This window comes from Diadema setosum, chromosome 2, assembly GCF_964275005.1.
Source record: "Diadema setosum chromosome 2, eeDiaSeto1, whole genome shotgun sequence".
Taxonomy (NCBI): Eukaryota; Metazoa; Echinodermata; class Echinoidea; order Diadematoida; family Diadematidae; genus Diadema; species Diadema setosum.
The window spans coordinates 4,206,554-4,233,191 of record NC_092686.1 but is presented as its reverse complement, the minus strand read 5'-3'; the positions used below and the strand labels follow the sequence as shown (position 1 = coordinate 4,233,191).

Here is a 26,638-nt window from a genome sequence, read left to right as displayed (position 1 = left end):
CAACTGGTTTCAATATGGAAAATGGAACCTGGAATCAACTGGTATCAACTGGTATTCGTCCAAATGGAATCAACTGGTACCAGTTGGAATCAACTGGTATCAACTGGAATCAACTAGGATCCAGTTGACAAAATTAATTTAGTGTTGAATTATTTGATGTATGGGTTCATACCAGAACATGTGTATGTCACGACATTGTTAATATCTACCCTATCATAATCCTACAGCTAGACTTAAAGCCTATACCTACAGGTACATCTAGGCTTAGCCTATGTCCTAGACCTAGTTAGTGCAAGAGATTTTTCATTCATATATATAGGGCCATCTAGTTGCAATACTTTAAGACATGGTTACCAAGTAGATTACATTTTTATTATAAAAATATGAAAATACCTCATCAAAGGCACAAGTGGAAATTGTGAACGTCACGGCAATAATATTAGGTAAATTTCTAATTACATTTCAGACATTTAAGAGTTTATTGAAATCATAAAAACAATAAATTTAACAATATTCTATCTTTTTCACATAGAGGATTTGAATAGCTTATGAATATTCATGCCCACTAGAACCAGTAGAAACCAATAGAAACCAACTGGTATCAAGTGGTATCAACATTTCAATGTTTTAGTTACTGGGTTTTAATCTAGAATGAAGTGGAAAGCAAGTCCATGCAGTCAGGTACATGGGTTTCAAATTGTGTCAACCATTGAATCATTTGCACACAAACCGACACAAACATGCACACACAAACACACACAAACTGCTCGAAATACAGTCTGTCGGTTTAGTGTCAACTGATCTAAATTGGTTCCAGTTGAATTAAGTTGAAGTCATTAAGAGTCCAAGTTCATTAGTTCAATCATGTCAAATGTTTTGCATCATTTTGTTTTGTTTACTTTTTAATTTGATGTTTTAAAACAAGTTTAATTTACTTTTTAATTCAGTTTGATGAACTGATCGAATTCAAAAAGTAGACTCCAGGTAAGACTCAAACTGGTATCAGACGCAGTTACCATTACCTATTAAGATATCAACTGGTACACAATGAGACTTCAACTGGTATCAACTTGTACCAGTAGATTACAATTGGTATCAAGTGGTGGTACACATTGAGACTTGAACTGGTATCAACTCATAGACCAGTAGAGTAGACTTTCAGTTGATATCATCTGGTACATAGTGAGACTTGAACTGGTATCAGTAAAATTTCAACTGGCAGGAACTGTTACCAACTGGTACAAAATGATATTTGAACTGGTATCAACTGGACTGGTAAGTAGTGCAACTTCAACTGGGATAAACTGGTACCAGTAAGACTTCAACTGGTATCAACTGGTACAAAATGACACTTGAACTGGTATCAACTGGTACCATAAGACTTCAACCGACAGAAACTGTTTACCAACTGGTACAGTGATACTTGAACTGGTATTACAACTGGCCATCAGAAGACTTTTACTGGTTTCAACTGGTAAGCAGTGCAACTTCAACTGGTATAAACTCGTACCAGTAGGATTAAACTGGTATCAACTGGTACCAGTATGTCTTCAACTGGTTTCAATTAGAATTGCTCATTTTGTTACTGGAAAGTTGGAGTTACCTTGCTGGTTTGAACTGGTACCAGTTGAAACCATTTAAGACCAGTTAAAACCAGTTTAAACCAGTAACGACCAGTTAAAAATGCTTACTGGTTTCTACTGGTTTCTACTGGTTTTTTGACCTGGGAATTACTTTGGGCCTATTTTCAGTTCTACCTTGGTATTTGCAATTGCTACACGATATTTTTTTCTTTCAGTTTATAGATTCTACTATGCTTTAGTTTAAAAAACAATGCATCCGGGTTGTATGGGAGGATTGCTTTATCTCTGACCAAGAATAATCAAGGACCACCTTCGACAAAAATGGTGGCTAGGTGTACTGTACGACTGTGTAGGATCTACAACTACAAGGAAATGAAATACACAGGAAAGCTACTTTTACATGATAATGTCGAGCAATTCTACTTCTCTGATGTAATATTTTATGATTACACATTAACCTGCCCCGATTATCATTACTTTTGTTTTTAAACAGAAGATTAAATAATAAATGAGCAACAAAATGCACCTAGTAGTTACATACCAGCACAATTCCGAGTGCATGGGACTGATGGTGATGACGAGCCCTCGCTCGCGGCCTCGCAAGCTCCTCGATTCGCCCCACATACCTCACGTGTGTTCCGTCTGAACAGGGATTTTACGAACCGGCGTATACGAACATTTGCCGGTTCGTAATGTCACAAATTGCAGCATTTGGACATTTTGAAAATTCGTCACTACCAAAAATACATGTTTTCGTGAATTTTGCGATTTGATATTTTGGGGATAGATAGAGTTTGGTATGGACATTCAAAAAATGGAAAAAAGTGAATTTTGAAAAATTGACCCAAATTCGAACATTCGCCGGTTCGTAATGCGACCGACGATTTAATTAGTGATCATGATCGCATAGGATCTATTAACCACCTGTGCGCCACATTTATTACCTGTCCATAGGTTTATGTGTGAAATCCGTGCATATTTGACTCATTGGCATAGGAAGGTTTTAAGAATGCTTGACACATTATACATTGATGCTTATTTGGATTTTATCATTTTCCCCTGAACACACGTGCGAACACATGCGAAAAGTAACGAGTTGAGAGTACGAAGGATTGCTCATGAATTTTCCCTGTCAGATTATTATTCCTCATCTGATGGGCTAGAGATGTTGGGTTATATCGCAAATGTGAAGGAATGTTTGAGGTGTTGGACGACGTAATGTTGGGCATAACATAATGATGGAGCACAAGATGGTCCCAGTACACCTCAGAACCGATGTATAGCACTGCACTTGTCTTACTTACTACATGCACGACAAGGACCACTAACGATATTGAACTTCAGCAAAGTGTTACACCATGGTACCAACACACAATTGGCATATCTCGTGTCAAGACGACGTAGGTAGAAAGAAGTAGAAGCTAGGGGCTTTCCAAGCTAGGGGCTTTCCTGCACAACAAGCAACACTCATCCGAGGAATCGATATAAGGATTTGCATAGTAGAATATTATCTGTACTTCAGTTACCTCCTTGATCACTCGGGGATGAGATGAAAGACATGGTAAAAAAAAAGCATTCTTTGTCATAGCGTCATACTTAAATAAATCGTGCAATTATTGTGATTCCGGCAAAATTTTATCTTTCAAAAATAAGTGGAAAGAAACAGAAAGAGACTGAGTAACCGGACTAATAAAGTGGAGAAAGAAGGAAAGAAAGCGAGCTAAAACAAAACAAAACAAACTTACACCGAGCTTCAAAGACGAATAGAGCGAAGTAATTTACTGTTGTGATCACAGAGATTAAAGGGATGGTACAGTATTGGTGGAGATGAGAATTGGGCTTTTGACTTTTTGCGAGATACCAAGAAAACACTTATGAAATAGTACAGAGCATACCATTTTAAGAGAAATTCAAAGTTTATTTGATGAAAATCGGGTTTGGAATGACTGAAACATCCAAAAACAAAGAGAAAAAAAAAGCGATCGTAATAAAAGGTGGGTCCCACACTTTACTAAAATCGCTCTGTTTTGGATATTTCAGCCACTTCAAAAGCAATTTTCATCAAATAAACGTTGAATTCCTCATGGAATTACATGCTCTTTCATATTTCATAAGAGATTTCTCATTATCTCACCAAAAACTGTTAGAAACCCGAAAACAGGTCTCAACCAAAACTATACGATCTCTTTTTTAAAAACACTTTGATTGTGACAAATTAACTAGTCCTTCTTTGTTTTTGTGGTACCGCCCCATCCTATCATGCGACAGCATAACCGTAAGCAAAATCGAAGTGTAAAGAAAAGGACTAGGAGAATGGCGACGAACACAACAATGAGGAAGGCAATAACGTCGATTAAGTGGTACTGGAAGAAGTTCAGCTCGTTGGCCGGTGACCGCATGTAATCGCCGCCGAACTTGATGACGTGCTCGATCCAAAAGGCAGCACGCTCGGGCGCCCTCATCGGCTGGTCCTTGTTAATGGCCGACACTTTCTTCGCGACGGTAGTGTAGCTGTGGGTAGAACAGGACGGTTGTGAACTTATTACCACACGTATTTGCTTATGGATGGGCATAATAGTTAAAAAAAAAAGATAACAACAACTATCTAACATTATTATCATTATCATTATTATTGTTATTATTATCATTATTATTATCATCATCATCATCATCATTACTATCACTCTAGGTTTTCCCGGTCACTCCATTTCATAAATATTGCCTTCAAATTAACACAGCGCACGCACGCGAAAACATTCGGTCATTCAAGTCCAAAATTCGAGCAATCAATTATATTTATGGGAGTTTTTATTTAGTTTTCGTCAAATCAAATTCACGCGTGTGCGTTCAATTTTCAGATACGAGCACTGCATATTTCCTACTCGTGCATTCAAATTCACAAAGAGCTTGTTTAGGGCGTTCAATTTCATTTTCAGGTGATCCGTTTCCTATACTTCGTTCAATCAGTTTAATGAAGAAAAAAAGAATCGATCTTTGAAGAAGGGGGAAATGGGGCGAGGATGGGGGTTGAAAGGAGAGAAAGTTTCTTTAAAAACAAGCACATAGGTATACACAACCAGAAAGGCTTATATTCTTATGATTATATTCAAAGTTTCTGTATCGTTCTGAGTTTATGTATTCTTGGTTTTTCATTTCAAAACATTATATAAGATAAGGTCCGATTTGCAGTGCACCCAAAGAGCACAACGGAAATTAAAGCATGCGAGTTGATGGCGCCGCATGTACTAAAAAGGACAACGCCCCACCACTAACCACACAGTGCATCAATTTAAAGACAAATTGACCCACGTGATCTCAAATAGTCATAATGGAAACTGATGAGATATCAAACAACAAACGAGGTGTATACAATGTTCATATTCAGTTTCAATGTACTCGAAATTGGGTTTTTTTTTTCTCGAAGGTGTCAATCAACTTCTCTCAAAATATGCTCGTTTGTATGTAATACAGTGCATCATGTACCACAACGTCCGGGTTTGCATCTTACCCTAGTCAAGTTAGTCAAAAATTTAGAATAAACAGGTGGACCTATACGGCAAAATGAATAATCTTCATCATGAAGCCCAATCTATTCAAGGCTATTAAAGCGAAAAAGACACACCTACTCGACCCGAAGGGAACTAAATGCCAGACTTATGCACTTATTTGGAGCATGGCTGCATTTTCAATAATTTGAATGACCTACGAGACTCTGTCGCCGGCTTGAAATAGATTTGAATGCTCATTGCTGAAATGCATGCTCCTGAAACCTAAATTGGAACTAGAAATGTCCATTGCCGCGCAATGCGATTGTATCCCCCGGCACTAGAGAGGGCACACAAACTATCCACCAACAATATGACCTTTGACCCTATAAAAGACGGAACATTGGGCGCAGCTCTTCTAAAATCAAAAGGTTTGTAGGTTATATCATGGTAGAACTTCGTACCGAATTTGAACAAAATCTGTCAAGAAATGTAGCCTATAGAGCACACACAAACCATCCATCAACAATATGACCTTTGACCCTATATTGAATTTGATTGCTGATCATGGTAGAACTTCGTACCGAATTTGAACAAAATCTGTCAAGAAATGTAGCCTATAGAGCACACACAAACCATCCATCAACAATATGACCTTTGACCCTATATTGAATTTGATTGCTGATCATGGTAGAACTTCGTACCGAATTTGAACAAAATCTGTCAAGAAATGTAGCCTATAGAGCACACACAAACCATCCATCAACAATATGACCTTTGACCCTATATTGAATTTGATTGCTGATCATGGTAGAACTTCGTACCGAATTTGAACAAAATCTGTCAAGAAATGTAGCCTATAGAGCACACACAAACCATCCATCAACAATATGACCTTTGACCCTATATTGAATTTGATTGCTGCTTCAGTGCATTCTCGGAATATGAAGTTGAATGACATTATAAAATTATGCAAACCTATAAAATTGTGATGATGATTATGATTATCATTACTACGCGTTTAGATATGCAATACATAAAAGTTTGACTTGATATCACAGCTGTTACAAAATACACATGTACCAAAACATTATATCAAATTGATACAGTTGAGAAAAAGATCAGTTTTCAACAGTTTCAGAAATGTATGTACTGAACTTCAAGATTTCATGAAAGTGGGGTATTTGTTCCATTCCTTTGTTGCTGTCGCAGTGAAAGTACGATATTAAGATTTACAGTGAGTTCGAGGACTGGAAAAGGGTCGGTACTATAGAACGTACAAGAACGAGTAGACAACTTGCAACAATATTACTTTTGAGGTATCTTGGTGCTTGGATGTGTAAGGTTTTATAAAACAACAACAACAGTATGTCTTAAATACGACCAATTCCTTTTAACTTAGAACAAGTGAAGAGACTTTAACAGCTAGGGGTGAGAGATATATTTTTCACCTTAATGATAATGCAAGGAGCCCAATATTATTCGGTATCCTCTGCAATCTATATTGTGCCCCAAGAATTTCCGTTTACGTGTGTTTGCAGATTTCGGGAGTATGGGGAGAAGGGGTGTTAATACTATCTTTCCATTCTCTGGTTTCACCATTCTAATGTAGCTGAACACTGGCGTAAGACCTGACCATATTCTGGATGCCGTGTTGCAGCTTGTTCATTTTATCCAAATTATCTCCAAAAGCTGTGTATTAATTACACCCACACACACACACACACACACACACACACACACAGACAGACACACCCACACACAAACCGTACAGAGAGAGAGACTACAAAACTGTTCTCTACGCATCATATTATTAATAAATCTTTTTCTCTCTCTCTCTTTTTCGGCATATCAAAAGTAATTATGCCAAAACGCAAACAACTGAAAAAAAAAATCAAACTGGCTTTTCTACTGAAAACTTACCTTGATATTCTTGATTGGGCAAGCGAAAAAATATTTTTTGTCGTATCAGGCTTCTTTTGTCGATAAGCTGCTATATAAGTTTGATTACAATTACAATTCTTGAGCATATCCCAAAGAATATTACGTATACACGATAACTGAAGAAAAAAAAATAAAACTTACTAGCTATTCTATTTATAGTTTACCTAGTGATGCTTGACTGTACAAGCGAAAAGATATGTTGTTTTTTTATTGTCAAAACAGTCTTCTTTTGTCTACATCTGTCGCCATTTAATTTTATTAAATTACAATCTAAACCCTGTCTCCCTCCCTCCTCTCTCTCTCTTTCTCTTAAAGCTTACCTTGGATTATTGATAACTTCTGTCAGGGTCTCGTATATGATCTCAGTACTGAGATCCTGCTTGTCTATCTTCTTCCCCATTCCTCTGGCTTCGATCCTGGCGGCGACGTCGTACTGGTCGCCGTGGAGCGGGATGACGACCACGGGAACGCCGTGGTAGGAGGCCTCCTGGAAACCATTGTTCCCGCCCTGATACATGAAGGCGCGCGTCTTAGGGTGACCTGGTACAGATGGTTGGTAGAGAAATACGAGTACCACTGTAGAACACAATCTTAGAGGATGCGTTGTGTTTTTTTTTTCTCCTAAATTTTAAGCAGTGTTTTGGGAGGGGCTCGATAACTAGCACAATTGTGGAATAATGGACATAGATGATAGCTTTTATAAGTTATCCATGGTTTAAAATTGGTTTTGAACTCTTTGCTTTGACATTTTTCTTTATGTTATCAATGAATAAAACATCATAAAATGGAGACCAAACGATATAAGAATATTTCACAGTTAAGACATAATATGAAAAGAAATGTCTTTATGGCGACTGGTATGCCTCCGTCATCTCGCGCTATTCTTTCAATAGTTTTATAGTTCATCTTGACAATGTGAGACGACATACTTTCACATGATCGGAAAAATATTGAAACAACATGTTTGAAAGTTTGATGCTACAACCCCAAATGTGGTAAATACATATGCCATGAACTAGATTTCATTTAGATGGCTAAATTGCTTTAAAGAGAGAAAGTATTCGGGAATTTGAACACTTTTACTTAACCTTGGATCCTTGCCCTTTGACCCCATGGCCAACAACTTTCTTCATATAATTACAACTGGTAAATAGCTGGTAACATTCATTATTCACAATACTCTGGCCTACTTTAAAATATAGGAAAAGAGTGACCCATGGTCATAATCTTTCCCTATATAATCATTGTGCAGTGATGCATGTATTATACCTAGTTCCATTGTTTAGTGGGCATATATGCATTGAGGAATTTCCAAGCTACGGAGAAAATATTGTAATTTTGGGGCTAGACAGCAGCATTATTTTTTTTTATATATATCATGATCTGTGACCATAATTCTGAATCATTGTCAAGCAGTAAATCCATACGTTTCAAGAAGATGCCTTGAGCCATTTCCAAGATATTGAGAGAGAAAAGTGATTTTTTTTTTAGCATTTCCACTCGACCTTTGACCTTTAACCCCATGGCCCAAAACTTTCCTCTGAGAATCTTTATCAGGCAATGCATTTATACAGTAAGTTTTATGAAAATAAATTTAGGCATTGCAGAGATATGGAAGAAATAATGAAATTTAAGTATTTGACCTTGATGTTTTACCTTGAGCAGATACACCATAAAGCTGATAGCCACAGCTTCGTCCACTCATACATATATGATGATGCCAAGTTTCATTTTGATACTTCAAACGGTTCTTAAGTTACACTGTCCATAATACTAGTTTACGGACGGAAAGACGAAGGACCGACGGACAACCCGAAAACACAATACCTTTGTTGACACTTCATGGCGGAGACAATAAACAAATGAAATAGCTGATGAATGATACCAAAACTTTCTATGTCTTTACTTTGGAGACAAATAAATTCTCCGGGTATTTAAAGGTCCTGTTTACCTTTGGGAGCAGTCATTCAAAAAATGTTCAAGATATCACTTTTGATGAAGATGTGTAGGTCAGTTGTATCACAAAACACCCTTGCAATGAAGCCTAAAATATAAGGAGATATCACTATTTTCTCATTAAACCATAACTGTAGACAGTTTAAAGTGGAAACATTTTTATTATAACTATTGTTCACATTTTGTATATATGAAACGGAAAGACGAAAGGGTAACATTTATGATATTATAAATATCATAGTAGAGGAGGTAATACCGTACTTGCAATATAAGTAGCAGTGGTAGAAGTAGAGAATCAGTACTAGGATAGAATAATATTGTGTTTCATTTTTACGTCATAGATATACATATACACATAGATATAAAAAATAAAAATTATTTTCTACCTCGCAATTAACTGACAATACGTTGTATTATTGAAAGAGCAACCTCGCGCTGATAGTGTTATGCTTGTATATTGATAAGAGATAAGTGGTTTGTTTGTCTGTTTGTTTGTCTGTTTTCTTCTTTTCTTGGGGGGATCATAAAGAAGAAGAGCCGCGACAAGTGGCCTTGTCGGTTGATGAAGAACGGGGGGAGGAGGGGGGAGGGGGAGGGGGAGGGGGTGGGAATTATCTTACCCAGTAGGTCGTTCTGCGGCAGCCATGGCATCGTCTTAACGTTTGGCGGTAGGTCGTAGTCGGGTAGCTCCTTCAGCTGCCATATCACCTTCTGCGGGAGCTTTGCAAAGGCGTCGGAAAACATCCTCACGAGGTCGGGTCTGATGACGGTGATCGACGCCAGGTAGGTACCGAGACTGAAGACGACCACACCGTGCTCGCCGGAGCTCTGGACAAACTCTTCGAGCTCCTGCAGAGACAGAGGGGGTAGAGCACGAAAGAGAGAGAGACAAATAATGAAGATAGACGTCAGGAGTTCACATCGCATTAGATTCTAAAAAATAAAAAGACAATGGAGCTGTGTATGAACAAGTTTCCGCCATTTACTGAGATTGGTCTGAAAGCATGGTGTTATAATTCAATGCATATGACTGATATTTGTGCCTATACTATGTTTTAAAAAATCCCATGTTTGATTCTTGATAGTTCGAAAACTATATGTAACAGATGACACTGTCATTGATATGAGTAACAGCTTAATAGTGTACAGTTATGTTGGAGGTACTGTAAAAGTGGAAATTTTCGCGCATTTCGCGCATCCACAAACTAGCGCGAAAATAAAAGCACGCGAATGTTTTTGCTTGCCATATGTTCCTGTGCGTGATGTCTTGATTCCGCGGAATTAAAAACACGCGAAACTCTTCTTACCCGGCCAAGCGCGAAAAATTAGTCGCGCGAAAATATCCACTTATACAGTAATTCGACTATGAAAGCATGAATCAGTTTCATTCAATCCAATATTAATTCTTAAGTTAAGTACCACATTTTGGTCAAATTTAAACCGCCTGTGCAAAATTGAACTTTACACAGGAATCAATGACGTGTTTATGAGTGTGTGCTTACAATGACCCTGAACAATAGACATGAATACCAATGACTGCTATTATTTTATTTCAACTACCCCAACAAAATTGTACACTATTCAACTATTGCCCATATAAATGTCAGTGTTAACTGATATATAGTTTTTGAACTATTAAGGATCAAAACTGAGAAACGTTTTTTGTAACACCTAGTATATGATGTGGAGGCAACCATAAACCTTTCATATCAGAAAATCATAAGCCTTTCATGTCTAATAATCAATGTCACAAAGGTCGCAAAATTGGAAATATTTCGAAACTGTCCCCCCCCCCCCCCAACAAACATAATACCAATACAGATGCACAGGTACATAATTATGCACCTTCCTGATACATTGTACTACGTGTTACAAAAAAAAAAAAAAAACACTTTTGATCCTTAATAGCTCAAAAACTATATATTAGATGACACTGACATTGATATGCGCAATAGCTGAATAGTGTACAATTTTTTTGCGGTTATTCAAAAAATGACAGCATAAATCAGTTTCATTAAATTCAATATCTATTTCTAAGTTAGGTCTCAGATTTTGCTCCGTTTTCAACCCTCTACAAAATTTTAATTTTTCACAGGGATCAATTTGTGTGTATGGGAGCGTGTGGTTAACACCCCAACAATGATCCTGAACAATCATGACAATGACCAGGATTGGAATGCCATTTTACCTTTGCCATGAATTCAGACTAGCAGTGCCCTGGGCAGTCCATCATAGATTATTAATAAAGCATTCATGTGCATTGGAACAAGAGTCCAGAACCCTATAGTCAGCAGAGCTCTGAAAAGGTGGTGCACATGACTGTATTCGTAGTATCCTTGTCCTTTGTTTAGGGTCATTGTAAGCACATAGTTGCATACAAATCATTGGTTCTTGTGTAAAGTTCAATTTTGTATGGAGGGTTCAAATTTGACCAAAATCTGGAATTTAACTTTAAAGGCATAATTTACCATTTGCAGATGAAAGCATTAGTGCTTTAAAATAGTTCTAAAATGTGAGTTAGGGATAGAAACAACCACTGTCAAAATTTGAATCCGTATAATCGATGTTAAGTGTTGTTAAATACACAAAATGTGAACAATAGTTATAATAAAAATGTTTCCAGACTAAACCGTATACAGTTACGGTTTACTGAGAAAAACCCTGATATCTCCTTATATTTTAGGTTTTATTGCAAATATTTCATATGGTAGGATGTTTTATGATACAACAGACCTACACATATGCATCAAATGTGATATCTTGAACATTTTTGAAATCACTGCTCCCAAAGGTAAACTGGACCTTTAAAATTAATCATAGATTTAACGAAACTGAATCATGCTCTCATATTCGAATCACCTCTAACTAGATTGTACACTATGTAGCGATTACTCATGTCAATGACAGTGTTATCTGATGCATACTTATCAAAAGTGGGATTTTTTTTTTTGTAACACCTAGTTCTTCCTTTAAATACATACACATGCCCACACACACACGCAAACACATACACACAAAAAAAAAAAACCGCAAGACAATGCACTCGACATTGCTTATTTGCTCTTATGACACGTGACGTTGCTAGTAAAAAATAAATAAATAAATAAATAAATAAATAAAAATATATACATATATATATACATATATATATATATATATATATATATATATATATATATATATATCAGACAGCAAAACAGTGGTTAGGGTACGTTCATAAAAATGCTGCGGTCAAGGTCAGATGCTGTACATGACAATATAGGGCATGCACCGGTAATCTTTCCCTTTTGTACCGGATAAATACAATGTTGTGAAGAAGGTGCACTTGTATAATATAGCTCGTCTAAAATCAAAACCAACACATTTCGCAAGTACATACTATACAATGCTCTACCATCTCTGTGCCAATAATTCACTAATGTACACAAATCTCCTCCCATATACCTTTGGACAGAAAATAAATGAAGCACACAAAGGATTATGATACCCTGTGTGACAATCAATGTTAAAGCAGACTTGATTAGTTTTGCACTGATTTTCCCCTCTTTTTTTAAACATGAGCATGAAGAATTTTTTCCAGCACTTTAAGGTGAAGAACTTTCTTGGTGAGGTATTTCTTTTCAAGACAAATTCACCTTATTCAGCTTCTGCACAGGGCGGATAGTTAAGCCTCCTACGGGGATGATGTTTGGTGTTAGAGGAAATGGATAGTCGCTTGCGAATTGCACGTTCAATAAAAGAAGATCAAAATCTGCAAAGGAATGAAGGGGATGAATGTTGAACTCGTCCAGGCCAACCCTCTGGGCCATCTCGACAAATCGTGTCGTCGACAACATGTTTCCAACGATGGGAATCATCACAGACATCATTAGGTTCATCAGTTTCTCTTTAAACGACATCCGGTTCGTTAGACCGGATGTCACTTCTGGCTGGTAGGCAATGTTAACTGGAGTACCCATGGTTCGCAAGAGACCGCCAAAGGAACCGGAAGGCGCGATACACACCATGGTGCGTCGTCGCGTTGATTTGAAGTCCTTCTCCAGTGCGGCCTTGATGTAAATGGCACATGGCCATGTGATGTCGACAATCATCACGTCCATGCGCTCGAGCTTCTGCATGAGCTGTTTATCGCGGAGCACCATTTCGCAGTCGTCTACCCACCGCTGGAAACCCAGCTCCAGGAACGCAAATCCCTCTGAAATTTCATCTTCTCGCAACACCAACGTGTTGGCCTTGTGGAAGTGGTCCCGTACCTCCTCTACGGGTACGGCATGCTGAAAGATCTCGAAGGAGAAGTTGGCGTACTTTGGATCAGTCGCGCGATGCTCGAAGGCGTTGCTGACCAGAGCTGTGACGTTGTGGCCCCGCTCTACAAGGCTCTCGCCGACGGACGCTGCAGCTAGGAAATGGCTACCCTCGCCATAGATAGCTGATATCAGAATGTTTTCAGCTATCACAGCAGGCAGCTCAATGCACCCTAACAGCAGGAAAGCATAAAATCCAAGTTTAGATCCAACTGCGCGACAGAAAGCCATGGTTACCACATCTTATGCACGGCACTTTTGTAGTTATCATCGAGGACCAATATATGTATCATGCTACACTGGAAACGCACATAATTCCATATCTCCCACATACTGTAGTCCGCATGTATACATTTTTCTTTTTTTTTCGAAATGCGTACGGTATGTGCAGCATGTACTGGTAGTATTGTATTAAGTGCCGACGTGCACCATCAGTGACAACAGCATGGCGACCAATCGTGTAGCATATTGATAGTCCCTTCCTATGAAGGTTTTCGAGGTCAAGCGGGCCTTGTTTGACTACACAGGACCTTTAGCACCATTATGTGCATAAGTAATTTCATATCTCGTCTGCACTAAAGGAAGTACTTCTGAAACGACTCTGAGATTTCTCGTTTTAAAGGGTAGCATTGATTGGCGCAGACACGGACACTCTATAGGTTTACCAGTAGTTTTTACTGCCTATGGCATTCAAGCATAAAGAGCTGAAGAACGTGGGAATACGCTGCTCTTTGGTACGTGGAAAAAAACACACACCAGACGAGCCGCAAGAATTGTCTTTGTTACACAAAAATAATACGCATGTGTATTCAAATTCTAAGATTCGCAAACATTACGATTTCGACTCAAACATTGGCCCTATGATAGAGAGCGTTTCGCATGTGATCTTTCTTGATCAGCAAAGGCACAACGATTTTCTTTTCAAATTAATAGAGCATATAATTTGATTCGTGAGACCTCTGTGCCGCAAAATCTTTCGGATTTTTTGGTATCGAAGTGAAACAAGTCTATTTGATTTAATCACTAGCAAAGAGGATTATCTATGTTTCATTCTTACTCCATAAAGTCCGTATCTAAGTATATAGATACTACTGCATGTATATTTCCCCAAATATTCCAACAAAATGGGCATTCGATCGTTTAATATAAATGCTAAAAATGCACAAGCTCCCTCACGTGGGGGGGGGGGGGACACACTCCCCCTTCCGTCCATCTCCAGAGGGAGGGTCACCTCCCTGGTCTCCATAAACCTTCTAGGTCTACAAAGTGAAAACGTGCACGTGGATTAAGAGGTAACAGATACTACGATTTCGTCAGTACATTGTCCATTTCGTCAGTACATTGTCCATAAATAACAATTTTATTCTTATTCTTAATTAAATGATATGAAAATTTTCCCGCAAAGTGGGAACCAGATCGTTGAAGTTCAATCTCTCTATAATTTCACCTAATTGCATTTGGAGGCAAGTTAACATTTCTTATAAAGTTCGAGAGACAACATTTTTCCGGGTACTGAGCATGGATTCACACAACACGTGTAGATTTGACTCACAGTAATAGTCTTCCTTTTAGGGCCTCTTAGAGGAGTTTGAGAAGAAAACGTCCTTTCTTTTTGAAGTGAACCCATCGTATGCACAAAAACACTAAATCCTCCTAGTGTCTGAAAGAATATAATTATTTTTTTTTAATTGATATCACCCCCCCCCCACACACACACACACACACACACACATTTTGTTTCTATTGCAAATTACTGCTGTAAAACATTTATGCATAGACGACGGGTATGCCCGTGATGAAAACATCGGGAAACGGAGTTACAGTGAAAAAAAAAAGGGGGGGGGGATTCGGAAAAATCTGAACTCAAAGACTCTTAAATGGTATATTGTACATGCAACTTTGCCTGATGGTTAACTCGACTGACTTTACTCTTATCAGACGCACGGCAGGGGCTCAAAGTCCAAGTCTATCAGAACCGCGAGGGAAGTCAAAGGTCATCGACAGGTTCACTTTCCCTGACCTTCTTTCAGGCCATTGTTTGCAATTGGTACACGACGGGGGATAGAGAGACTAACCCTCGTAGATTGCTTCCTCTTCCAGCAGTCATAGTATGAATATGAGGACATGTATCTGTCAGAATGACCGTAATACCACTGGGAGCAGAAGTGATAATCCAGGCCATGCTGAATGTGATAGTAGTATAGTAGTAGTAGTAGTAGTAGTAGTAGTAGTAGTAGTAGTAGTAGTAGTAGTAGTAGTAGTAGTACAAAGTAGTAGTAGTAGAAGTAGTAGTAGTAGTAGTAGTAGTAGTAGTAGTAGAAGTAGTAGTAGTAGTAGTAGTAGTGGTAGTAGTAGTAGTAGTAACAGTAACAGTAATAATAAAATTGGTATAATAATGAATAGCAATAGTATGCGCCCTCAGTCTAGTCCTACTATTGTGATGCACACAAGGGTGTAGATAACATGAACAAACCATCATAACAAATTAATACGTCCTCCAAATATTGAAATTAATGAAGCTTGAATTGATGGAGAGCAGCGAAATTAATTCCATAAAACGGGAGCAGATGCCACAAATTATTTATTGTGGCACCAATAAACTTTATCATATCATGTTCAATCTTACAAGATCGACAACGGAGATACTTTCTAACTCATTTAAGTTATTATCGCGCAACTGAGAACTCATGCATTTCTGGAAAGAGAGGTTTACACGCCGTATATTATATAGGTCGAGCTATCTATTTTGATTTCTTTCAAAGGGGAATGAAACTCAAATATACATGTGGATAAAGTGAATGCAGCCATAACGGTAGAAAGCATTAGCGAAGGTTTGAGGAAAATCGGACAATCCCTTCAAAATGTAAATGGATTTTTGAAGTTTTGTGCAGTCATCGCTGGACAATAATACTAGTTCAGTTATGGGGAATTCCACAAAATTTTATTTCCTTTTTAATGACAAGTACACACTCCTGATCCCTCGACTTCATATTTAGGGTAATATCATTCTCATTACTTTCTGAATGAGGTACGTGTAAATCAATTTCTCTTTCATTACGCTAGAAAAGTGAAAATATCTTGCCTTTTATACTTTTTGTGTCATTCCTGATAATCTATGTGACGTCACAAACTGTAGAAGTCTTCCGATCCATCGATGGCTGCCCCAAAACATTCTTAAGAAATCAATACTTTTGAACAGATTGTCCAATTTTCCTTAATCTGTCACCGATGTGTTGTACTAAATGTAGCTGCATTCATGCAATCTACATGTGTGCTACAATTCGGTTTCATTCCGCTTAAAACGTTAGGCTATTAGCACTGTGATGAAGGAGGTTGAGTCACGCCCATGTACACCCAATGCAACGAAGCGATAGCTAGTGCGCAGCAGTGGCAAATATCTATTCTCCTCATCTACTCATCTTCTGACTATAGACTCGATAGATTCTTCACAGTAATGAACTACGCTACAGGCCATGATGAGCTGGACTACTTCCTGAATTACTGCAAGGCCACAATCTTTCCACTAACAAACCCCTTTCCATTCCCTGCTCCCAATTTGGAAATTGATTCGAAATTTCGTAGACCGAAATATAATATACTGCTGAAAAAGTTTATGTAAATGATAGTTGTCAAAACAATTGTCCTAATACAGAATGATAAACTTTGATCACTTTCATTTATGATGGTATAATGAAAATAATGGTAATATTATCATGAACACCATCATTTCACTGTATAAGCATCATTGTATCCTAATTGTAGCAAAAATAATGGGAGCTTGTAATCGATTTATTGCAAATGGTTTGTCAATCAGTCGCGATAAAAACAACTCGACGCATGAATTCATTAACGTAACATGATGGTGATTTATTAGGCCAGGGTAACCCCAACAATATGAAAACCCATTCTTCTTGAACAATGCCATCATTACAGGTAAGTGTATTTCGTTTCATGTTCGACATTACCCTAATACGAAGGAAGCTATCGCGTGGTGTCTGTATTTCTCGCTATTTCCTGATAGGTTTCTAATAAGTGCCCGAACAACCCACAGGCCCTTCAGGTTTCAACACACCTGTAAATGATTCTCCATATAGACACGTGTTTAATAGATTTTTTTTTTGTAAAAAACAAATGTATGAATCACACGAACGATTCAGAGTCTTTTGTGCTTTATGTAAAAGTAGACTACCTTATTTCACTCGAGACCTGAAGTTGCTAGGTTGTTGCCATTTTTTTTCTATTCTACTAAAATACGCTCAGAGGTATCATAAGAAAGACTACGCTTTATATCACTGACAATTTTCACGTGTTTTCTGAATCTACGCTCATATCAGACAAAATAGTTAAGTCTGAAAGAGAGCGTTTCCAGCTTTCAAATGAGGTGTACGTTTGCCACGCTTAACGATAAGCAACAAAATTCAACAGTCTTAATACATGTATATCTAAATAGTTAATAGCAATCTGAAGAAAAATAGAAGAAAAATTTGTTGAAAATATATGGAATGTTTCTAGATATTGGTTTCACCGCAAAAGTGATGTTGAGGGTATCATAAATCGACTCAAATCAACGTGCATTTGCATTTCAGGGAACCTTCAAGTACGTAAACGTGTGGGGCTAAGACTTTCAGCATTTCTAAGGTTACCCCAGGGAGGTGGTTACCCATTGTATTATCGCTCTTCCACGCCGTCTACAGCACATATTGATTTTTCGTGGCTTAGATATGCAGTGCATTCTGCACACAAGAGAAAAACACATGTGGCTCTGTATCAGGAATTTACATGCCCATGGCATTTGCATACTCACTATGAGAGTCTGAACAAAAAAAAAAAAAAAAAAAGGCGGTGCATAAAAGAGAGAGGTACGGGAGGGATTATAGGTCCTACATGGGCATCCACATCTCATGGGTTGGATGTAGGCTTATTAATATCTTACCGTATCTAGTTGCTCTGCTTCGCGCGCTGTTAGTCCACCAATTCTGATCATATTGGGCGAGAGAGGGAAGGGGAAGTCTGACGACTGGTCAAGATTGAGCAGGAACAAATCGAATTCTGAACACGACTTGAAAAAGTCAAAGCCTCCGTCCAGGCCAGTACCCTCCCTCAAGTCCGTGAGGACGGGGTTGGTCACAAGAACGGTGACCACATTAATTGCCATGGAGTAGAACCAATTCTGTATTCTCTGGAAAAAGTTCATGTCGGGCGAAAACCCGGTTGTGACTTCGGGGACCAAGGCGGGGTTGGAGCTGGTCCCGGCAGCGCCGAAGACAAAACCTGGCGGAGGTGTTGCCAACATCAGTATCATTTTGGTATGTTTCGTATGATTGGTATTTTGGGCGATAGCATCTTTGATAAAGAGACCGCAAAACCACGCTACGTCCATAACAATAGCGTCATAAACTTCCAATCTGCGCATGAAGGACGTATCTTTCAAAACTGTCTTGCAGTCGTGCAGGAGCCGCGTTCCCAGGCGACGATACATGGTCACAAATTGTAAATTCCTTTGAAGGAAGGCCATTTCGTTCATGGCATTGATGGTAGCGCGGACCTCCTCGTCGGGGATTTCGTGTCTGAAAACTTCGAAGGTGAAGTTGGAGAACCGTGGATCCTCGGCGCGATGTCGGTACGCGCTGCTGATGAGAAAGCTCACGTTATGACCACGCTCGACCAGACTTTGGCCGAAGACAGCGGCAGCGAGAAAGTGACTTCCCTCCCCATACAGGGCAGACACGAGGATGTTGGCTCCTTCTGTCGGGTTGACCATCTCAGAGATCGAAGTGGCAACGATTACGAGAACGACACCGATGACTTCTCGTCTACCCAGCATATTTGAGTAGTCGTGATATGACAGTATTTATGTGAAAGCATTCAACATGGCCAACACAATGTCACGGTGACACGACATTTGCTTTTCACTGAATTTAGAAAACAATTCATCCAGTAGACAGGTAGGCCTGTATACGATTCTTGTTCACTCTCCCTTCTTACAAATGAGTACCGGAGCTCTGCTAAGTGATTGTGCACAGACCGTGAAAGGTGTTCGCAAAGCAGGTAGTGCTCGAAACACTTTCTCTTTTTCTTTCCTCTTCGCCATGTCACACCGGACTCTGCTTTTCTCTTTACATTCATCTCTTGAAGCATCGTCGTTGTGAATGCTAATAAAGGACACGAAAATGCAGCAAAACGGCTTGATCTCCCTTCCTATTGGATTGGTTTTTGTGTGTGTGTGTGTGTTTTTGTTTTTTGTTTTGTTTTTGTTTTTTTCTTTCTTTCTTAGGGGGGAGGGGTATTGTATCCTATAGATTCCAATATTCATTTAGGGTTTTGGCAACAAGTCACACGCGACGAATGGTTTTCTCTCCCATACACTGTCATGATACAGGACGAGAGTGTGAAAATGAGTCAATCGATCAGCTTCCATGATGGGCTGTGACTCCAAAACCACATGGAATAAAAGCCAAAAGGTGAAGGCTCTTGACTGCATTTCCTTCCTTCATTTTTTTCTTCTGAAAGATACTCGTAAATGAAAGTCACACAGTCACGGGCAAGGTTTTTATACGCTGTAAACCTGCGGTCAGCGGACTATAGGGAGACCGGAAATTTCATTCGACTGAACTGTCGTGTGCGAGTTTGTGGTTATCTATATAAACTGTAATATGCATGTATTTACAAATGGTACACTGTAAAAACATCGGTGTTAGATTTAACACCACGGGTGTTAAATCTAACACCGATCAAACTTCAATAAAGGACCACACCCACAGGTGTTAAAAATGCACTGTAATGGTGTTGAAAAGTGTTCACCTGACACTTCGTGGTGTTAATTTGACACTGTACCTGGTGTTATTTTGACACTGTACTGGTGTTAATTAAAAGATGACACCACATGGTGTTGGGTTGATATTTGTTGGTGTTAATATCAATGGTTTAACACCCGTCCAGCTTCAATAAGGGACCACACCACCTGGTGTTACTTTGGTGTAAATTTATTTTCACATTTTTTCAAAAATCTAGCTATTTTCACATTTTTTCAAAAATCTAGTATTTTAATGTAAAATTCTTGATCGTCTTGTTTTAAATTAAAAATCAACAAGAAGTGCAGTTACTAAGAAACTCTTCAAAAAACAGTTTAAAATTTGGAAATGACACCCGTAGGTGTTAATTTAACACCATAAATGAGCACCGAAAATTTAACACCAGCTCGGTGTTCATTATTTTACACCGGACGTTTTGCAGTGTAGCTTCCATGCCAAAAATCCAGATAAATTCCTGGCAGAGACCAGTTTTTCAACTCATGCACTTATTGTCAAGAAAGGAGGAATAGCAATGATAATCTAAAAGATACTCACCGTTCTCCTTTTCCTCATATCTAAAATGATATAGGAGCGTACTCTTATTATTATACTGTATACATAATTATAGATAATCATGTGTAACTATAAATGTATAAGGCCCTATATAGGAATGTATGCATGTATATGTATATATGCCTATACAATATATATTATATATATATATATATACATATATATATACACATGTATTGGCCATATTGTGTTAAGTGTTGATATCAACACTTTATCTTAATGCATCAGAAAAGCTACTCTTCTTGGACTCGGCTTCAATCTGGACTCTCAGTAGGCTCTACACAGGTTCACGCAAAGCAATACCCGACAGTGCAGTACCTATAAGTGTTGCAGTTTGCATAGGAGTCATGTTAGAAACTGATCCCCGTAGGCTGTCATTGACGGTTACAGCTCGTTATTCCGAAGGTTCGTTATTCCGAATGCTCTTTAATCCAAAGATTCGTTATTCCGAAGGTTCATTATTCCGAATTTCATTTTCGGATTAACGAATCTTCGGAATATTGAACCTTCGGAATAACGCCACAAATGTCCGGATTAACGAACCCTTTCTCATTTTCGGATTAACGAACCTCTAGGTATAGGGAATTTGTGTGTTTCGGATTAATGACCCTTCGGAATAACGAACCTCTAGGTATAGGGAATTTGTGTGTTTCGGATTAACGACCCTTCGGAATAACGAACCTTCGGAATAGCGAACCTTCGGAATAACGAACAGCAACCCGTCATTGACCATAGGATAGAAAGGATACCGGAAGATAATTGATCGATACTATAAATATTCTGGGGCTGCAGGTATCATGATGTAATCATATCGGCTGGAGCATCGTACCTCATAACTAGGTGAGAGTGTAGGCGTGAGGCATGGTAAAATCTGTTTAGGCTATACGTGAGTGCAAATGCAGCCGTGTCGTTTCGATTCGAACATGATAAAACAACAAACATCGGCAAGAATCTTCAGGAGTGAATGAAGCTGATTAAGAAGAAAAAAAAAAAGAACAAGTATAATAACACGAGTAAATTCTACTGCTTGATATTTTCCAAAAATAAAGAATACAAAATATAAAAGGTGCTCTCCTTTTTTCGCTACGGAGGTACTCGTCAGAATATTCGCAGTTCGTAAGAATGATGATAACAACGCAATAATAAAACATATATAGAGTGATGGGATGATAGAAAATCCTGTCAAGAATACAGAAAACTCAATAAATTTATGCCGCGATGCCAATGAAGCTTTTGGCATATAAGCAAAATAAATATAACATAGTAATCGTATATGTATTGATATGCATAATAAAGGAAGTTCTCTGCGTTGACACGAACTAACAGACTAACTCCTAGCGAACAAGCGACTTCAAATTTTGAAACTGCTCGTCACGCAGAAAGAAAAGAAGTTAACGTTACTGTGTTTTATGATAAAAGTTAAAAAAACAAACAAACTTATGCAGCAGCGAAGAAAAAGAAATAATCAAAGACGGCGTTGGCGATATCAGTATGTATTACCGATGCCATCATACCCACTTTGTAATTGCTACTTAATAGCACTTTCCCTTTAAATCATTGTGCCATGTCATGTATCATCAACACTGCTTACTCTATCAGCTCACGTTCTCAGATAATTTTATGTTAATGATTACACTTCGCAAATAACTAACCGGTTCGAGAACAGCCGATGGCCTAGTTGTGAGCCCACCTACGGCGATAGTACTAGGCGACAGCGGGATCGGAAATTCGGAAGAAAAGTCGACATTCAGAAGAAATAGGTCAAAATGAGCGTAGTCAAGCCATGGATTGATATTAATATCTAGACCAACGTTTCTTTCCATTTGAAAGTACGGCGGTGTGGCGACGTATCTAAGAATCATCTTGATCACACTGCTGTGGAAAACGTTGGACATCCTCTGCCAGAAGTCCATCCTGTTGGAGAAGGTGCTCATGGTTTCGGGTTGGTAGGCCCAGTTAAAAGAGGAACCAGACGCCTGCAAGAATCCACTCCAGGGAGGGGTGGAAATCAGAGCTACCATTCTCACTTCTTTGGACTCTGACCTTTCCTTGTCCAACATGGCCTTGATATAGAGACCACATGGCCATGATACATCCATCAGCAACACATCAACACTGAGGAATTTCGACAGGATATCCTTGTTGGAAATCACGGATTCACAGTCATCCACAGTTCGCCTTGCCATGTGCTTCTGGATCTCCAAGAATTGCCCGCTGGTTTCCTTCTGGAAGGCATACTTGTTCAAATCGAAAAAGGCTTTGCGCACGTTCTCTGGCGGTTCACGATGCTCAAACACCTCGAAGACAAAGGAGGCATATTTCGGGTCCCTGGTGTGATGAGCGTACGCGTTGCTAATCAAACACGTCACATTGTGACCACGCTGCGTAAGCGCAAGTCCGATGGATGCCGCGGACAGGAAATGGCTGCCCTCTCCATAAATGGCGGATATCAAAACATTAGCTGCGTACACCTCCGAGTTCAAGCACCCTCCAAGAAAGCAAAATAGGCATACAAGGATGTATCTATTGGCATTCATCATGTACCATACACTAAGAATACAATGGCATTAGAAGGACTATTTCCTAGCAGTCAAATTAAGGCTCCTATAGCCACATATCGATCTATAGCTGTCGCAAAGTGAACACCATGTGGTTTCGACCTCACATGTTACTACCAAGATTCTCTACGTCGCAAGTTCTCGAGTACACACAGTACACACACCAACAGTCGCTTCCACGTGGATGGCGCAATGTTCAAAGGTTGACAAGGTATTGACCTTTGAGAGCATGGCCTACTAGTACACTATTCGCTGCACGTTAGGCATTGTTGACAGCGTTGGTTATTGACTTCCCAGACATCATAAATGCAATATTCATCACTGGCAGAACAGTCAGCAGGAATCATACACTTATACTGTGGTAAAACGAACAGGTCGTTGAGTTGGCCTGCAGTGGTACTCCAGCGGTAGCAAAGCAAGGGCAAGCATATTGAGAGGGCGAAATGGCATAATCATGGCATATACAAATGGCATAAGTGGTGAATCAATAAAAATGCAATTTCAATTTGTAAAAAAAAAAATATAACTAGCGTCTTATTACGTACAGCTTTAAGAAAACCCAATTCGATTTGTTTCAGTGGTCACAGAGAAAGTAGATCTTTGTTGAGCATGTCAGGAATCCCCTTCCTCCGGGTTTCAAACACTGATAGCTTACATTTCCACACTTCTTCGGCCTGTATTCCCTCTTCCTATGGTGTAGACTTAACATTAAGATGGCTTACCCAACATGCCCAGTGCACGTCGGGTAAGATGTCCACTTAGGTGACGCCGCCATTGAAAGGGTTGGAATAAGGCCTATGTCCCACTTAAGTGACAATCTTAATTAGTGAGTCTGGTTGACCTGAAATGATTTCACACCTTGTTCAACTTAGCTTCATTATTGGCCTGAGTGGAGCCCTGTCAAACAAATATTAGTTGGAGTTTCATTAAAATAGGGTCCCAAACTAAGTTATGAAATTTAAAAGGCCGTTATGTTTTCATAAAATAGCGATATTCATTTATATGTGTAGCTCTATATTCAAATTTGAGTACAGTACGCAATACCCTCACAGGTATGCCATTGATCCACAAAGCTAATAGCACCATTCGCTGATTAAATTATACTTGGAGCTTTAACATACAACATGGAATACCTTCCTCTGTTATTATCGATTTTGGTGGAATTTTTACCATTTTGGTTCATCTGATTTTTCTCCATAAAATTCACACGGAGTGATGAGACATCGGAGAGAAAAACAAAAGAGGTGCCTCTTCATACTAATATTAACTTAAAGGCATAATCATCCACGAGAGATGAACCAATTAAGTGACAATGTCGACATTTTATCTAATACATTAGTCATTATTATAGAAAACGTCGCTTCCTGTCGTACAATGCTCTGTTCTGTATATGTCAGTGCAATTTTTAAGCCAATGATCAGTAATGGTCAAAACTGTTAGAAGTTTACAAAAATTCGTGCTAGTTTAATCTTTAGTAGCAGATGATTTATCCAATACTTATATATTTTTTCTTAGTCTATGCTCTAGACTTTTCTTTTCTTTTTCATTTTCTTTTTTAGTCTACCATAACAATGCCTTACATCAACTCATCCATACGGAGGCAACTCAACACAATTTGTGTGTACCATCAAAATCGTATGGCGCAATGATCAGCAATACCTATAACATTCTGTGAAAAGAAATATAATCTCTGCATGCTGTAAGATGGAAATATTGTAGTAATATTCTGTAAAAATGTATACAAAGTTGCACGTCCTGCAGATGCATTCTCCAAAAATCTCACCTGACTAAGAAAAGTCGGAGGCGTGACAGTGAGTCCGCCAACACGAATGAGGTTTGGGGAAGTTGGCATGGGGAAGTCGGATGACCCGTCCACACTCAGCAAGAACAAATCGAAATTGGAGATGGTGAACACTGGATGTATGGAATTGGGCAGACCTACGCTCTTCCCCATCTCTCGAAACGGTGGTGCTGAGGTGTATTCGACCCACACACGATAAAAGGCGTATATCAAGACATTTTTCAGTCTCTGAACGAAAGTCATCCTATTACTGTAGGCAGTCGTTGATTCCGGTTGGTACGCGTGATTAAATCCTGAGCCCGAGGCTTCCAGAAATCCGCTCCATGTCGGAGTTGCCGCGACAGCTACCATAGCGAGTTTTTTCGGTGTTTCGCTATTTTGCTTCAGCATTTCCTGAATGTAGAAACCGCATGCCCATGCGACGTCCATGACGATTGCGTCGACGACCTCCAACCGATGCATCAATTTCTCGTCGGTAATCACCGCTCGGCAGTCGTTGACAAATCTATCCATCAACATATCCATGAGCTTCAAGAATTGCCCGTCGGCATCTTCGAATGCGTATTTGTTAAATCCGTGGAACATTTCTCGCACCTCTTCCAGGGGTACAGGATGCGCGAACATCTCAAAGGAGAACATGGAAAACCTAGGGTCTTTGGCTCTGTCTTCGTAAGCGCTGCTGATGAGGAAGGTGACATTGTGACCCCGATCCACTAGGCTACGACCTATAGCTGACATGGCAAGGAAATGACTTCCCTCACCGTAGATGGCCGACAAGAGAATATTCGCTGCCTTGGCATTACCAGAATTCCATATAACACCAGCAAGTATTATGACGAGGGCTGTTGTTAATGCTTTAAATGCATCCATGGTTTTCTTTCAAAAATCCCTGACCACTATACTCTCTTTGCGTGGTTTCCAGCGCAGTGTCTTTTGCGAATTTTCAAACAAGAACACTACTCGAACGTGATTCCACGATATTGAACTTTGGTCTGCTGCAGATTGCCACATGTTGTGTCAATAGCAAACTAAGGGGTCACGGCGAGATGTGCACACGTTTTTTTACAATCACCGTGAAAGATACAGACAACCCTGGGGAAGTTTGAAATCAGGGACCTCTTTCTTTGTCAATTCGCTCTGGTTTTTCATTTCATTCATTCATTCATTCATTCATTTCATTTATTTCATTCTTTCTTTCTTTTCGGCAAACATAACACGAAATGAATCAGATGATATAACATAGACATGTATTCGACTTTACAAAGTAGATAATGGTTAGCAAATACAAAATTATACATGCATACCAGCAAAATACAAAGTTATGTCTGGAGAAAGAAAAAGAAAGAATTGAGAGGTCCACTGAAAAGCATGCTTGTAAGTTGTGAACCACTCAAAGGATTCTTGTGAACATATTTGTTTACAAAGACAGGACAGAACAAGACAGGAGAAACACAACAACATTACATGACTTGACAGAAGGGTATATCAATGAAAGTAATAAAGCACAAAAGAATAATGGAAATAAAGAAAAAAAAAGGAAATGAAAGGAAAAGCCAACACGCTGAACATCGGGATCGGAAGAGGGAATTGAGGTGCTTCAGAGCTCGAGCAGCTGAGCAAAGTTTGTTCAAATAAGATAATGA

The 26,638-nt window shown here is 39.0% G+C and overlaps 1 protein-coding gene across 1 annotated transcript; it reads right to left on the bottom strand.

Moving 5' to 3' along the window:
- Positions 1 to 3,701: 3,701 nt before the first annotated feature.
- Positions 3,702 to 23,206, bottom strand: LOC140239067 (UDP-glucuronosyltransferase 2C1-like). The gene is made up of 4 exons (XM_072318967.1): positions 22,289 to 23,206; positions 9,589 to 9,817; positions 7,333 to 7,552; positions 3,702 to 4,094 (listed from the first exon to the last, which is right to left on the bottom strand). The coding sequence occupies exons 1-4, from the start codon at positions 23,174 to 23,176 to the stop codon at positions 3,803 to 3,805; spliced, it is 1,629 nt and encodes a 542-aa protein (XP_072175068.1). The 5' UTR covers positions 23,177 to 23,206; the 3' UTR covers positions 3,702 to 3,802.
- Positions 23,207 to 26,638: the final 3,432 nt, after the last annotated feature.

Bases quoted from the DNA above. Each gene is read 5' to 3' on its own strand.
- LOC140239067 (XM_072318967.1), bottom strand. From the start codon at position 23,176: ATGATGAATGCCAATAGATACATCCTTGTATGCCTATTTTGCTTTCTT. The intron at 9,818-22,288 runs GTTAGTTATTTG...CTGTCTCTGCAG, and splicing joins CATCGGCTGTTCTCGAACCG to GAGCTCGAAGAGTTTGTCCA. The intron at 7,553-9,588 runs GTAAGATAATTC...CATCTGTACCAG, and splicing joins GCCGCAGAACGACCTACTGG to GTCACCCTAAGACGCGCGCC.